At 40.1% G+C, this 16302-nt stretch overlaps 2 protein-coding genes across 5 annotated transcripts in view; one reads left to right on the forward strand and one right to left on the reverse strand.

Annotated features, from left to right (window-relative positions):
* Positions 1 to 16302, reverse strand: part of pih1d1 (PIH1 domain containing 1) — a 506577-nt gene that overhangs the window by 124861 nt on the left and 365414 nt on the right. The window lies entirely within an intron of this gene.
* flt3lg (fms related receptor tyrosine kinase 3 ligand) overlaps positions 1 to 16302 on the forward strand; it is a 43435-nt gene that overhangs the window by 21775 nt on the left and 5358 nt on the right. Inside the window, exons 2-7 of one of the 3 annotated variants that reach the window (XM_018095517.2) lie at positions 852 to 908; positions 4968 to 5097; positions 7665 to 7763; positions 10048 to 10101; positions 12345 to 12491; positions 13318 to 13456. In XM_018095517.2, the coding sequence (XP_017951006.1) occupies positions 5029 to 5097; positions 7665 to 7763; positions 10048 to 10101; positions 12345 to 12491; positions 13318 to 13456 (508 nt within the window). In that variant the 5' untranslated portion in view covers positions 852 to 908; positions 4968 to 5028. Of the gene's footprint in view, positions 1 to 851; positions 909 to 4967; positions 5098 to 7664; positions 7764 to 8666; positions 8820 to 10047; positions 10102 to 12344; positions 12492 to 13317; positions 13457 to 16302 lie in introns of those variants that run through there. The other 2 variants (XM_012967488.2, XM_031905551.1) reach the window with 2 other exon arrangements.

Raw genomic sequence — 16302 nt, forward strand, 5'->3', positions numbered from 1 at the left:
GTCCATGCCTGCTACACACATAATGAATACACAAACAAAGTGAAATGACAAATAATGTTCAGAAATCCTCACTGGGCATTGCTGATTATCAAGTTTCTGAGTGTTGTAGTTCAGAGCAAGACTGTCAAACAAGTTTAAGAAACTTATACACATACAAGGTTTAGCCACACATACTGTGACTGACAATAGCATTTATTAAGGTGCAAGGAGCTGTAGTGTCAGTTTACTCCTGCACAGCGAATAAGATATATACAGATCTAGCAGTACACTAATAAACAATATTGTGATCTAAGAAATAAAACAATTCTAAGGGTTTGAACTAGCAAAATCTCTACGTAATGTAACACAACTTATTATAACTATACCCCTGTTTGTGTTCTCACCTTGCAAAGCACTGCGTACAATTTGGGTGCTGTATAAATAAATACATTCATACACCCCATTTTACCTCTTTACTTACTCACTGATATACAAGAGCACATGTATGGTATGGGTTTTATTTTAATTTATAAACACTGCATACTGATACTTATATATGCACGATATGAGGAACCAGAGGAGACATACTGGTGTTTCTCATATAACTTTTATATGATTACTTTGAACAGTAATACAAAGGCTGCATCTAAATGAAAAGGAATGTGACTGTCTGTACATTGTTCTAGTCTACTTCATCTGTATGTATATATATATATATATTGGATTTTTTAAAATAAAATTATGTTTGATTCCAATGTTATTAATAGGACAGAAAGATAAAAATATAGGAAGGCAAGTATTTTTTCACAAGGTGACAAATATATATCTAACTAGAGGGTAAGGTATCTTTCACTTTCATTTTACATGCAAAGAGACTAGAAAGAACAAGCAGTAAGGGTGCTGCTCCGGAAGACAAGCAGGGGGTAAGGGTAAGGTCCTATTGACTTCTTACATATATATATTTAGATACTTATATCTATATATATCTTATATTAATAGCATTTAACTCAATGTTGGGCTGTAAGTATACAGTATGCTTGTTATGTTGTTTGCATGAATGAATATAGAGTACAAGAGAAAGTCCCCTCAGACTATTTGATAAATTTATATTAATCTTTTAATGTGCTAAAGTCATACAAAGAAGCTCTAACGGCTGGCAGCCATAAAATAAATACTTAACTGCTTGTTATCAATGGGTAGTTCACCTATAAATGTAATCCAGTACGCAGATATTGTGAAACCATTTGCAGTTGGCCTCCATTTTGTGGAATCTTGATTTATTTAGCTTTATTTTCACCTGCTCTCCAGTTTGGAATTTTGGCAACTAAATGGTGAAGGGGTGCAATCTACCCTAGCAACCAATCAGTGGTGTCCGTGACAGACTGGAAGATGAATACGAGCTAAGTAAATTTAAGACAGCAATAATATACAAAATAAAACATTTTGACAAATGGAAAAGCCTCTGAGAATAGGACACTCGATGACATGTTTAAGAAAAACACATTTCTTGGCAACATGTGGTGCTGCAGCAGCCACACAAGCCTGCACTAATTTGTGCTTTTGTTAGTTTTCTTCCTAAGGTGCCCATTTGGGGTGAGGAATGCTGTTTGTGGTATATCTGTAAAGGTCCCTTTTATCCTTGGGGTCCTAATTTCATGTTTCATTGGTGCCACAGAGAAAATAAGTGGGTATCTGATAGCTGTTCTGCTCTATGCCTGTAATGCTGGGGCACTAGGGCAGAGACTGTACCTTCTCTGCCCTTCCCTAAAGCCCAACCTGCATTCCCTGTAGTTCAGAGCAGACAGGCCTTTTGCATGAAGTTGATTTTGTAAATAAAAGCATTTGTCTTGGCATATTTATAATACAGGGAATAATATACCCTCAACTGTATAATAAGGATATTAGAAGTCACAGACTTCTAAGAGGGGAGGTAAGAGGGGTACATTATATTTTATAATACACAAGTTTCTGTGAGTCATGTGATACATATGTCATTCCTAAGCGCCAGTTATAACTGATGACATCAGTATTTCCCAGGGTATTCATGGCTCCTGTGTGATATAACCCTATAATACTCAATTGCCATGTGTAAGATATTTTCACAGAATTATAATTCCACAGCATATGTGTCACGGTCGGCACCCTAAACCAGAACAGATGCCAAGTTCCCTTGTCTCGGCTCGGCTTCACCAGTAATGTGACCGCCTTTGGCTTTGGGAGGAGCCCTCAGCTACTCAGATGCCACCTGGACTTAACGAGGGGAACTAGGCAGGAGTTCTGGCAAGCAAAGGGGCACGACTGTAGATAGAGTCAGTTAGGCCGAAGATCACGGTACAATTAGGGTTAAACAAGTTCGTAGTCAGGCAGGCTGGGTCGAGGCAGGCTGAAACCAGGGATCGTCAGACAGGCAAGGGTCAACCAGATAATCAAGCCGAGGTCAGGTTACGGATTTCAGAATAGTCAGGAACAGGCCGGGTCAAAACAGGAAAAATACCAACAGGAACAAAGGCACAAAGCTCAGGAAGGCACCAGAATCAAATTTTATCACGGGCAATGAGTCTAAAGCAAATGGCCCTTTAAATATTTTGAATTTCGCGCCTTTGCGCGCTGACGTCATGACGTCAGCGCGCATGCGCCTTTAAAATGCGGAAGTGCGTGCGCGCGCACCTAGGAGAGAGCCGGCACAGGGAGCAGACGGCGCGGTGGGCGTCCCCGCCGTGCCGGTAAGGCACTTTTCGTTACAATATGAAATGTATACCTGCCATTCACACATACTTGTAAACTAATTTGGGAAAGGACTGAGCACGCCTTTTAACATATGTTCTTGCCTTTTATAGATATTTGGGGAGTAGGGACATACTGACACCAGGCATATAGTCTTGGACACAAGTCTCTTGCTCTCTTCCCAGGAGGGACAGACAGGTCTCTCTTCCTGAGACATGGGCACGCATCCAGGCACACACACATATATGAAACATACACACATATCACATATACTTAACATTATATTTATATGCATTAATTGTACAGATTACTCCTGTGAGCTGGGGTATGTTTGACTGGCTGTTTGTACTGTGCATATCATTTAAACTCCACACAATAAAGATATTTTATCACCTTGGTGAGTGGTACTTTGACCATAATACTTATACAAACATTTTATAATAAATACATGCTTTTCTACACTGTGTACATCCTGTAATAATATCCTTTTTACAAAAACAGGGCTTAGTGACATTAGTTATAATCACAGCTTAGTTTTGTTGTTTGTGTCTCATGTATAAAACAATATTGTTATTATAATAAATACTATGCCACCTGTAGTTAAATATGAGAAAATAAAGGCTGACATTGAATTTCTGTGACCTATGGACAAGCACTTGGACTACAGCCTTGGGCCTTTATATGGTCATATAATCCCTCACTGGCTTCCAATATCCTTATCATTTACAGTAGGGGGTACATTATTATTATTATTATTAACATTTATTTATAAAGCGCCAACATATTTCGCAGCGCTGCACAATAAGTGGGTTTCATACATTGGACATACAGAGTAACATATAAAGCAATCAATAACCGATACAAGAGGTGAAGAGAGCCCTGCCCAAAAGAGCTTACAATCTACAAGGAGAAAGGGTTGAGACACAAGGTGTGGGAATGGGCATGACAGAGTTGTGAGAGGTGTGGCACAGGGTATTGCTAAACTAGATTAGGGTAAGCTTCTCTAAATAAATGTGTTTTTAGAAACACATTATCCCTTATAATACATGATTAATACTCCCCGTTAAACTTGGCCTGCAGCCTTGTGCCTTTATATGATCACAAAACCCCTCAGTGACTTCTAATATTCTTATAATTTAAAGTAGGGGGTACATTACCCCTTATAATACATTTGTGATACTCAGAGTTCCCTATATAAATCAGCCTACAGCTTTGTGCCTTCTCAGTGACTTCTAATATCTTTATATTTGAATATAGGGGATACTAATACCCTATATAATTATGAAACAATATATAGCAGACATAGTTTGGTCCAACTCTAGTAACCCGTAGCAACCAGTCAGCAGATAACATATACTAGTCTGTAGAGTGGGTCATTAACCTGGAGCCAACTGAAGGTAACATTAGACCTGTAGATGTTCTGGTGCCACATCACCCATGAATTCCCCTGAAACAGATACAACACATTACTGACGTTATGCACAGATTCTATAAAAAGGTCACAGGCAGCTCTAGCCGGAGGGAAAAGCTGATTTTATCCTTTTAGTTTCAGTTTGATAGGGACCCTCTCTGAGTTGATGATAGAGGAGAAATGTGTGCAAGGGATGGTGGGTTTCACTTTTATATCCAGTTTGCTTAAAGGAATACTGTCTTGGGAAAACATGTTTTTCTCAAAATACCTCAGTTAATAGAGCTTCTCCAGCAGAATCCTGAATTAAGATCGGTTTTTCGAAAACAGATTTTTTATATTTAATCTTGAAATTTCCTATGGGGCTAGCCATATTCTTCATTTCCCAGGGTGCCACAGCCATGTGACTTGTGCTCTGATAAACTTCAGTCACACTTTACTGCTGAGCTGCAAGTTGCAGTGATATCCCCCCCCCCCTCCCAGCAGCCAATCAGCAGAACAATGGGAAGAGAGCAAGATAGCAGCTCCCAGTAGGTATCAGAATATCACTCAATAGTAAGAAATCCAAGTCCGGCTTGGGACTCCTCTAGTTACATGGCAGTAGGAGAAACAATAGGTTACCTGAAAGCAGTTCTAATGTGTAGCGCTGGCTCCTTCTGAAAGCTCAGACTCAGGCACAATGCACTGAGATGGCACCTACACACTAATATTACTGCTAAAAATACATTTGTTGGTTCAAGAATTTTGAAATGGTGGAGTGAATTATTTGCTATGTAAACAGTGTAATTTAGAAATAAAAAGTATATAATTAAAATGATAGCAGAATCCCTTCAATATTTTTCCTTTAACCTTCCAGGAAACTGTGACCTTTGACCACTCTCTTCGATGCAGGGATTCTGTTCCTCGACAATGTGGAGATGAGTTTTTGCCATGAGGCGCACTGCACGATTTGTGGTTTGTGCTACATGACACCGAGGGCTGCTAGCGTGAGTCTCATTCTACTTCTTTCCATAATGAGTGGGACCCTTATTTTATAGATTAAAGAGGACGTTCACCTTTAACTATTAGTATGATACAGATAATGTTATTCTGAGACAATTTGCAATTGGTCTTCATTTTTTATTATTTGCGGGCTTTGAATTATTGCACTTTTTGTTCAGCAGCTCTCTGTTGTGGAATTTCAGCAGTTATATGGTTGCTAGGGTCCAACAGAGACAGAGAGACATATGGCGGGCCTAAATAGAAAGATAAGTAATAAAAAGTAACAATAACTATAAAATTGTAGCCTCATGGAGCTATCAGTTTTTTGGTTGCTGGGGTCAGTGACCCCCATTTGAAAGTCAGAAGAGAAAGGCAAATAATTCAAAAACTATAAAAAATAAAACATGAAGGGCCATTTGAAAAGTTGCTAAAAACAGGCCATTCTATCACATACTAAAATGTAACCTGAAGGTGAACCACCCCTTTAAAGTGATTAATTATTGTCTGTAAATGTTCATTTATCTCTGGATATTCAGAGCCAAAGCTTATGGAAATACGGCTTATATTTAGAGAATTGTCTGGCCAGTGATTCCATGCTTTTAGTGAATGAAGCAACTCTTGGCATTCAGTGCTGTAAATCAAGCAGCCATGACTGGAAGCAGAAAAGGGAGTTAATTGGTAATGTAAGAAGATAGATGGCCATGATTACATGTAAGGCCCTGTTCAGACGAGAGTTTAAAGTGTTCCACTGACTTTCACTCAGAGACAGTTGGATCCAGCTGTGCCGATTCTGCTCCAGCTGCAACACAAGGTTTATCTCGCAACACACTAGACTAAATATTAATTAGAATGCAGAATTAAGCCTTAGGCTAATGCCAGACGAGGCGTATGGCAGATATTTTCGGCAAGCGGAAAAGCATTTGCTGAAAATTCCGCCCTACGCCTCCTACATGTGCCTGCACCTGAATGAATGAAATACTCTCGGGTGCAGGCACATGTAGCCGAAATACGCATAAAAACGCAAGAGAATGCAAAGTCTCACGTTTTTATGCGTATTTCAGCTACATGTGCCTGCATCCGAGTGTATCTCATTCATTCCAGTGCAGACACATGTAGGAAGAGTAGGGCGGTATTTTCAGCAAGCACTTTTCCGCTTGCTGAAGATATCTGCCCTACGCCTCGTCTGACATCAGCCTTACAGTCACATCGAAGCCTACAAGGAAATAATTGTTACAATGCTAACCTATTCATAACCTCACTCATCCATTTTACATCAGTTATATGCCACCTCTTTAGAAACTAAAGGCTATGGGGATCTTCCCAACTTATGAATGTCCTAGTGCGGGTCCCACTCAGCTAACTTTTTCCATACTATCTGGACCTTCTGGTCCCATGTAATGTACACTTCAGCCACTGCACTAGATCTACCTTTTGCCACCTTTTCTGAAAAAAAATATTGGCCTTCCTATATTTTTTCCCTATAAATAAAGTTGACATCAGGCATCATTTTTACCGGCCAGGCCAGAAAATACCAGCCAGGTGGCAACCCTAGATCTACCACAGGTAATCTCCACTTTCACATGTCTTCTGGGTATTCTAGATGATCTGGGTACCACCCAGAGGAACTTCAGATAAATTTAAAAAATTTTGGAGCCCCTGGACTTACTCACCCTCCCACCCAATGAATGTAACAAAGTTACTTCTTAATTGTATTTGTTATACTTCACGGGTGATTAACCAGTGGCGTTTATATTAACGTGTAATTGTATGTCATAAAAACAAGTTGAATTCACCTCACTTATAAAAATATAAGTACAGGTATGGGATCCATTATCCGGAAACCCACTGTCCAGAAAGCTCAGAATTAGAGCTCCGAAGACTATCTCCCATAGACTCATATAATTTATTTTTTTTTAATGATTTCCATCTCCTCTGTAATAATAAAACAGTACCTTGTACTTGATCCCAACTAAGATATAATTACCCCTTATTGGGGCAGAACATTCCTATTGGGTTTATTTCATGTTTAAATGATTCCCTTTTCTCTGTAATAATAAAACAGTACCTGTACTTGATCCCAACTAAGATATAATTACCCCTTATTGGGGGCAGAACAGCCCTATTGGGTTTATTTAATGGTTAAATGATTCCCTTTTCTCTGTAATAATAAAACAGTACCTGTACTTGATCCCAACTAAGATATAATTACCCCTTATTGGGGCAGAACAGCCCTATTGGGTTTATTTCATGGTTAAATGATTCCCTTTTCTCTGTAATAATAAAACAGTACCTGTACTTGATCCCAACTAAGATATAATTACCCCTTATTGGGGGCAGAACAGCCCTATTGGGTTTAGACCTCTTATCCGGAAAACCCCAGGTCCTGAGCATTCTGGATAACAGGTCCCATACCTGTATACAAGAACTTGCTGCCGCCCTTTAAATGTAGAATCATATTCACTCTGATCCATCACCCTATACTCTTTTACATTGATCGTTAACTTTTTCTGGTTCCCAGGAATTCAGCTGTCAGCCTAGATATGACCCTTTTGTTCCCGTATTTTTTCTCTAGGTGGTTCTGTTGCTGTTGGTCATCAAAACCTGCCTGGGATGTAACTTCACCGAACACAGTCCAATAAGTTCCACATTTGATGACACCATTAAGAAACTGGTGAGTCCCTTTTACCATACAGGTATGGGATCTATTATCTGGAATGCTTGGGATCAGGGGTTTTATGGATAATGGATTTTGCCTTAAATTGGATCACTTTACCTGAAGACTTTAAAAAGCATTTAAAAATGTAAAAGAAACTATCAGATTCTACATCCGGGATGTAGGTCAATCTATGGTGACAGACACTGTGGCACAGAATGGGTAAAAGCATCACTACGTTTTCATATTTTAATAATTCTCCCATGGGTTTACCTACTGGATATTTTAAAGGAGAAGGAAAGACATTTTGGCATTTTATTGCCGATAGATTTGCCACATTGGTGCCACCTAGAACACTTTATTTATTCTGCAGAAAGCTTTACCATACCTGAGCAAAGAGCCCTAGAAGCTCCCTCTGTTTGTTTAACATACAGTAGCTTCCTGCTGCAGCTCTAGCCTTTGGTAGCTCAGATCACACATTTCTCACACAAGGGAGGGGGGAGTGAATTCTTATGGGAGGAGGGAGCAGGAGACGGGAGAGAACTGTGCAGACTCTGGCCCCAGGAATGAAGGATTTGAAAGTAAAATACTGAAAAACATGTTTACAAAAAAGGAGACAAGAAATCCTGTTTCTTTTGATAGAGGACTCAGTGCAGTTTTTCTGTGAGTGCATAAGGCTGTATTTACATAGACCTTTCTTGATAAAGCTTACTTAGTTTCTAATTATATATTTTATATGTTTTTAGAGTTATTAGTAAAGCAGCCATTGTAGGAAGAACTAAACCCATTAGTGATGTTACCATGGAAATAGCCAGTAAGTGAGGATTTCCATATAAAGTCACATTCATACTTACTTCCAATTTAATGACACCTCAAGTAGTGAGTCTAAACCCATCATCCAACTGTGTTTTTTAAAAATTGTGGTTCAGGTAAACCCTCCAGGGATAGGTACTGTGCAAAAGCATTAATACTAAACCGTTAGTGTCATTGTGTGTTTAGAAAGGACAAGTCTGCATCATGTACAACATTGACTGGAAACGCATTTGGAGACTTGGCTGGGCCTATGGTACCTTGGTGAGAACAAGTTCACCATCCCTATTCTTAGGGCTCATTTACATCTGCAAGTGAAGTGAGCAAAGTGCAATTTCGAGCGCAGCCCCCTTGTTTTATTCCCACAATGGAGCATTTTTTTCCCAGAATTCTGCTATCATTTCAGTTGCAAACAGGCAGGTGTCTCAATGCAATTGTGCAGTGCCTACCCTAATCTGATTCAACGAAATGAATGCAACTGTGCATGCACTTCATCACAAATGGGGCACAGTTGTACTAAGTATTTTCAAAGTCTGAATTAGAGAGGGTCTAAAGAAGGGCAACTTAGCTAGTAAAGGGCATGGAAAGTCTCAGTTATGAAGAAAGACTGGCCACGTTGGGTTGTTTACACTGGAGAAGAGGTGCTTAATGGGGAATATGATAACTATGTATAAATATATAAAGGGATCATATAATAACCTCTCTAATGCTTCTTCTAAAGAAAGGAGATTCCATCTCTATATTGGGATTTTTTTTTTGCTGTGAGAGCTGTGGAAAGTTGTGGAATTCTCTCCCTAAAGAGAAGTTGTACTAGCAAATACATTAGATAAGAAGGAGTTGGATGGAAAAGACAGGGTTACTGAAAATAGCTCTTAGTACAGGTTGATCCAGGGACTGGTCCAATTGCCATCTTGGAGTCAGGAAGGAATTCTCTCCCCCTTTAAGGCTAATTGGAGAGGCTTCAGAAGGGGTTTTTTTGCCTTCCTCTGGACCTTCCAGTTAGGCAGGTTTCATATAGATATGCCAGGTTGAACCTAATGGATGTGTGTCTTTTTTCAACCTAACTTACTGTGTCTTCTGGGTGTCATTTCCGGCGTTAAGGATGCAAGTAACGGATGAACCCTATACTTTTGGTGCAACTGAAATGTAGCAATCGACACTAGGTGCTATGGGAGCCCTGGAGATAACACCTGGTCCAGAGGTGGTGGTAGCTCTGGGGTTCCCAGTTGTACGGAAGCCCAAGTACCTTTAATGAAAGTGGTTTTACGTGCAACTGATGTGGGGGAAATGGTGGGGACCATACTAACGCTTGCAAATGTAAATGAGCCATCTTAGCTGCTTTTCCTGCTGGACTAGAATTCAGTTGCAAAGCCTTTATAAAACTGCATGTTATCAGACAACCCTTATATCACTAGAACGTTAGCACGTAGCTCCAACATACACCCGTGCTGTACATTAACCTCATTTTTAATACATTTTTTTTATCTTTTAGTTAAAGTACCTTCCTTGGGACTACAACGTTTCTGTCATTGCCAATCTACAACCAGTAAGTTCATCTTTAACAACTTTATTACATTACAAAAAGACTTCAAAACAGCTTTTACACACACAGCGATGCCTCATGTTTTTTCATGTCCAAAAGTTTATGAGAGGACGAAAGCTAAACAGGTCGACCTGCAAAATGCATTTTATTGCCATATTTTGACCTCCAATGGTGTTTATAAAGTATGAAACACATGCTTCCCAAAAACACCATAAATGTTTCCCACAACTGTTTGGTTCAAACCAAGTCTATAAAGTACATTTAAAGGAACAGTAACACTAAAAAATGAAAGTGTATAAAAGTAATAACAATATAATGTGCTGTTGCCCTGCATTGCTACAACTGGTGTGTTTGCCTCAGAAAGACTACTATAGTTTATATAAGTAAGCTGCTGTGTAGCCATGGGGGCAGCCATTCAAAGGAGAAAAGGCACAGGTTACTTAGCAGATAACAGACAAACCCTCATTATATGGGGCTTGTCTACTAGTTATCTGCTATGTAACCTGTGCCTTTTCTCCTTTTTTCCAGATTGAATGGCTGCCCCCATGGCTACACAGCAGCGTATTTATACAGTATCTTTTCTGTAGCAAAAACACCAGTTTTTTGCAGAGCAACAGCACATTATATTTTAATTACTTTAAAACACTTTAATTTTTTGATGTTACTGTTCCTTTAACAAGGTGTGTGTCCATCTATGTGCAATACAGGTAATGTTACAGAAGGATCCTTTTATTTCTTCAATGCTTATGTAGCAGGACTGTGAAGTCCCATTAGATATGGATTCATTCATCTATGCCAGGGGTGGGCAAACTTTTTGGCTCAAGGGCCACATTGACTTACAGATGGGCCGGGCCAGCGTTACGCCCAGGGCCGCCATCAGAAATCACGGGGCCTCTCAGCTCCCCCCCAGCATGCTCCCCAACATCCTCCAGCTCCCCCCCCAGCATGCTTCAGCTCCACCACCAGCATCCTCCAGCTCCCCCCATCAGCATCCCACCCAGCATCCTCCAGTTCCACTCCCCAGCATCCTGCAGCTCCCCCCCAGCATCCTCACGCTCCCCCCAGCATCCTCCCACCAGCATCCTCCATCTTTCCCCCCCCCCCAGCGACCTACAGCTTCCTGCGGCTCCCCCCAGCTCCATCCTCCAGTGCTTCGGTCTGCTTCCTCCGTCCTTCGGCTGCATCTGTCCCCCTGCTCCCCGTTGCATCAGAACACTTTTATGCGGTTGCACCCATGCATACTGACGTCATGTGCAAGCATGGGGCGCAACAAATCAGGAGTCGGCAGCCGGATTAAAAAGGCCAACGGCCTGTACTTTGCCCACCCCTGATCTATGCAGTCCTTTTCCAATGGTACTTTTAAACCTATCTGGCCAAATGTTGGGCCCTCCCTCCCAATGTGTCATTATCTCTTATTACCCCACATATAGCCAGCTTGACTTTGCAGTTTCATCCACTAATGGGCTTATTTATCAATTTTCGAGTTTGTCAATTCGAGTTTGTTTTTGTAAATCGAATAAAATCACATATCGAATGCTTGCTTATTTATTAATGAGGAAAACTCGTTCAAATAAAAAAAACAACAACAACTCCCATTGACTTCTATAGAAACTCACAAGCTTTTAGATGGCATATTTTTACATTTGAGTTTCTTGCACGTAATAAACACTGGACATTCGAGTTTTTTCAACCATAATTCAAATTCAAGTTTTTTTAGCGCAAGAGAACATGAATCCTGAAACAAAATCACACTTGAATGTTGATAAATCTCCCCCTTAGTGTTCACTTGCACTAAGGGCTCAATTTGTATAAAGGTATCTAGGAAGAGACCTCAAGGGGGATAAACTACATACATATATGCAGAGGTTGGGATCAGTGTTGGACTGGTCATCTTAGGGACCACCAGTAAACCTGACATCCAGGGCCCACTATTCAATTAAATGGAGCCAAATAGTATAGAGCTTATATTGGCTTATAGTGAAAATATGAATGATTTGACTAAATAAGCGAATGTTTAAACGAATGTCGAGAGACAAAGCTAATCTTATATAATATTAACCATATCTGTAGGCTTACTGCTACATAAATTATAATTATAATGTTGGGAGTCAACAAGTCAAGTGGTTATAGGTAAATGGTAGTTATTAATTCTAACAACTCTTTTCCAAGAATTATATCTAAATGTTACCAACCTTGCTTTATACTGTGTTACCCAACAGTTTCCTAATAAATGTTATTATTTCCAGCACAGCCAATGCTCTGATCTGTGGATGGTGTATTTCCTCAGAAAGGAACTGGTGAGAATAGAGGGTGTCTCAGGGGAAAGGCTGAAGGAGCAAGTAGCGGATATGCGGGGAGAGATGGAGTTTATTCAGACTGAATGTCATTTTAATGTAAGTAATCTGGGGTATTTTTGTAAATATGTATCAATCTGCCATAGTGCCTCTATGTAGGTCTCTAAAAGTCAGCATTCCATATCTCTCTTATATGTACTCTATAAAACCTACCATGGTATAATAAACAGATAAAAAAGAAAAAATAGTGGTGGGACCATATAGTCCTATGTAACTGAAGAATGTTCCAGGTTTGTGGAAATCGATAGGCAGGCCTTTGGGAAGCACCCATACATTCAACAATACCCTGCTGACATGGTCTAGAGGGGCTGAGTTGGCTTGTGTATGACCAGTTAATGAAGAACACATACCATATTGTAAAGTGTTTAATCTTCATGGGAAACTCCCCATTGGTTGTTTGGTAGCCCCATGTGGATTGGCAGCCTGCAGAAGGCTCTGTTTGGCAGTGCTCATGATCTTTATGCCTCCAAGTCAAACATTCAAAAATAAGCACCCGCTTTAAGGCCACTGGGAGCAACATCCAAGGGGCTAGTGAGCAACTTGTTGGGGATCACTGGCCTAGAGGAGGAGGTAGAAGATGACTGTCTCTTGTGCTCTTGAACAGAAGAATGTGTTTCCTGAACCCACCGACCCAAATCTTCAAGCTCTGCAGGAGACCTAATGGGTTTTTCCCTCAAATTGCACCCTTACTGGCCTTCAGTCTGAGCTTATTTCTTCAAGTCCCCTAGGGGGATCAGGCCAACTGTTTAGGAACTGCTGTCAGACTTTATTATATATCAGTTGCAGAATATCAGCAAACACACAGCCCAGCATCGTATATCATATAATTATAATATACCTGCAGTATGTGAACTTTTTTTTTTAGGTCTCAGAAGACTGCAGAATGCAGAAAAAGAATGTTACTGACTTTTTGGGCATAATGTCTTCCACAATGAATCACATGGCGGCTGGTAACAGAATTAAAGCCGATTTCTCCAGTTGCGCCATGATCCTCTGTAAAAAAGGTATTGAGTACTGCAATTCCAATGTAAAAAATAATCACTGTGTCCTTCAATTCATTGGTAATATTTCTACAGACAGACAGAATACTTAAGGCGAGGTCTCATATAAGTAGTTTATACAGTATAGCTTCCTGCTAATACTTTTTCTTATACAGGTATAGGACACGTTATCCAGAATGCTCGGGACCAAGGGTATTCCGGATAAGGGGTCTTTCTGTACTTTGGATCTTCATACCTTAAGTCTACTAAAAAATCAATAAAACAGTAATTAAACCTAATAGGATTGTTTTGGCTCTAATAAGGATTATTTATATCTTAGTTGGGATCAAGTACAAGGTGCTGTTTTATTTCTACAGAGAAAAAGGAAATCAGTTTTAAAATTCTGAACTATTTGATTAAAATGGAGTCTATGGGAGACAGGCTCTCCGTAATTCGGAGCTTTCTGGATAACAGGTTTCCTGATAAGGGATCTGGCTTTTCTTTGTGCATCATTACCACTTCCGAATAATGTCACTCACTAAGCTTGTTGGAGTGTTAATACGGTTCAATTTGTTAAAAATATATAACGGCCCTTTTTTACCAAAAGTTGTATCAAGAGAGCATTAAATGGGGAACACAAGCAATTGTATTAAACCATGGCTAAAGTTTGGGTTGCTTGCCTGACCAGGCTCAGACTGGAAATCAGAATAAGCCCTGCCATTTCAAGTGCACACCCAATAAATATTGACTGTCTGTGGCATTTGCCAGAATTCACAGATTGCCAATCTGGGTATCTGCCTGATATTTGACATTTGTATTGATTCTCCTCTCCTTTTTTATCATGGTTTGTTGCTTCCTATGAAATTAGCAATAGGGGACCTTCAGCCAGTACCTGTATTCTGTTTTTTGGGTGGCAACCAAACAGTGTCAGGTTTTGCACATGTTAAGGTTACAGAAATAGATATGGTGTCATTGTTGGATCAGTATACATAATGTATTCTATCTATCATCTATGTATCTATCAAAGTTACATTAAATGAAATGGGTTAAAAATAGGTGCATATGTGCAGATCCACAGCTAATTTGTTTAGAGGATAGCACTGTACACCAATGAATGCTACCAACTAGGGTTTTCAACCAGCCGGTATCTTATTGGCCTAGCCAGTAAAACACCTGCCATGGCAGAAGTCGGTATTACAAATTTAATTTAAATTAAACTCTTGGTCCACCTCTTAAGACCCAATCCTCTCCAATTTTACCTGCTCTCTTTCCTGATCTCTCCTTAATCCGACCTAGACCTGTCCGGTGTGTCATACCTCTGCCCCTTTTGATGTTACTCTGCCCCCTTGCCCCTCCCCACCTCACAAACTACTCCCTTTTTTAAATGTGGCAACTCTGCTACCAACAGGGCCACCTTTGGAGCATATGACTAATAGTGGGCTAGACAAATTGTAAGGTACTGTATGGACAGAGGCCCCTTGGGCTTTCTTGCTTTTTAGCAGGCAAGGCAATATCTAGTCCATGTGGTGCTTACAGCAATAGTCATGGGAGAGGGACCCTGATCATGGCTGTATTTGGGTCTAGGGATTTTTGATGATGTCCCTGCCTAACAGTGCAGGCTTCTTTCATACTGGCCTATATAAACATTTGAGAACCATAATACATCCTCTGGCTAATTTATCTGGGCAGGAGGGTCACATGTTAGCTTAAACCATTACAGCTGTAAGTGAATATGTCTCCAGCATTGGTCCATGTTGCCCATGTGAGCAGAAATCTAGTCTCCTAGAAAAGCTTCTATTTCCCAGAAGTTGGTATTAGTATCCATTGCTGGAAACAACCATGGACATGCACAGTGGGATGGAATGATCCTTAGGTGGTGCAATTAGAAAGTGAAAGTGACTTTTAATCTTTGTATTTATTCTGCTAAACTAATCTCTGTGCAAACAATTCTCTTCTCAAATACATTTCATTATGGTATTTTTTTCCAGTTTTTCTGTTTGGTTAGGCAAGCAAATGTGGACAAGCACAGATTCCTAATATTTGACAGTTTAAACCCTCAAAAGAAAAGCAAACAGGACCATGACATTTTGTTGGACAGACCTATAATCCAATCATCACACTAATGATGAGCAGAGGAACGTCCAGATTATGTACAGTATATTTTAAACATGGGCAAGCCCAGCCAGGAAGGGTTGCAGGATGTTTTCTATAATGGGGGGGTGTGACCTTGATGTTAGGGGGTGGATCGGAGATGTCAGTGGGTGGAGCTATGACATAGGTCAGTTTAGTGATGAGGTGTGTGTATGATAACAGATTCTTTACCTATCAGCAGAGAAATAGGGCTTAAATTGGTATTATGTATGTCTGTCTCATCTATCTATCTATCTATCTTTCTAACTAACTGTGTGTTTACGTACAATGTTGCAGTCAGGGGCTGCACATTAGTTACTGCTTAATTTTATATTTTAGCCATTGCCAACAAACAAAGCCTCTAACGCTTAATGATCTACAGCTCACAGTAGCCACCAACAGCTGGAGGGCTTCAGGTTAGCTACCAATTACACAATTTAATAAAATATTTAAAGTAATGGAAAATAACAAGCCTCTAGATGTCTATGAACAACAGCTTTCAGCAACCCCAGAGCTGTAGCTTGGGGAGTGCACAGATTATCTGGTTTTGAGCTACAAAACTTGGAAGCCATGTATCTGCATCCACATACTGCTTTACATGGATTCCAAAGGCGGAAGAAAGGTCGGGTTACTGGGGGCAAAGTGTATTGTTCGAGTGTTGGTGGTGACAAGTTAAGAGAAGACAAGGGACCAAGTTGTAGTTTCTTCTCCTTACTTTACTTCTACCACCCCCTCCTTCC

This window comes from Xenopus tropicalis, chromosome 7 (genome assembly GCF_000004195.4).
Source record: "Xenopus tropicalis strain Nigerian chromosome 7, UCB_Xtro_10.0, whole genome shotgun sequence".
NCBI lineage: Eukaryota > Metazoa > Chordata > Amphibia > Anura > Pipidae > Xenopus > Xenopus tropicalis.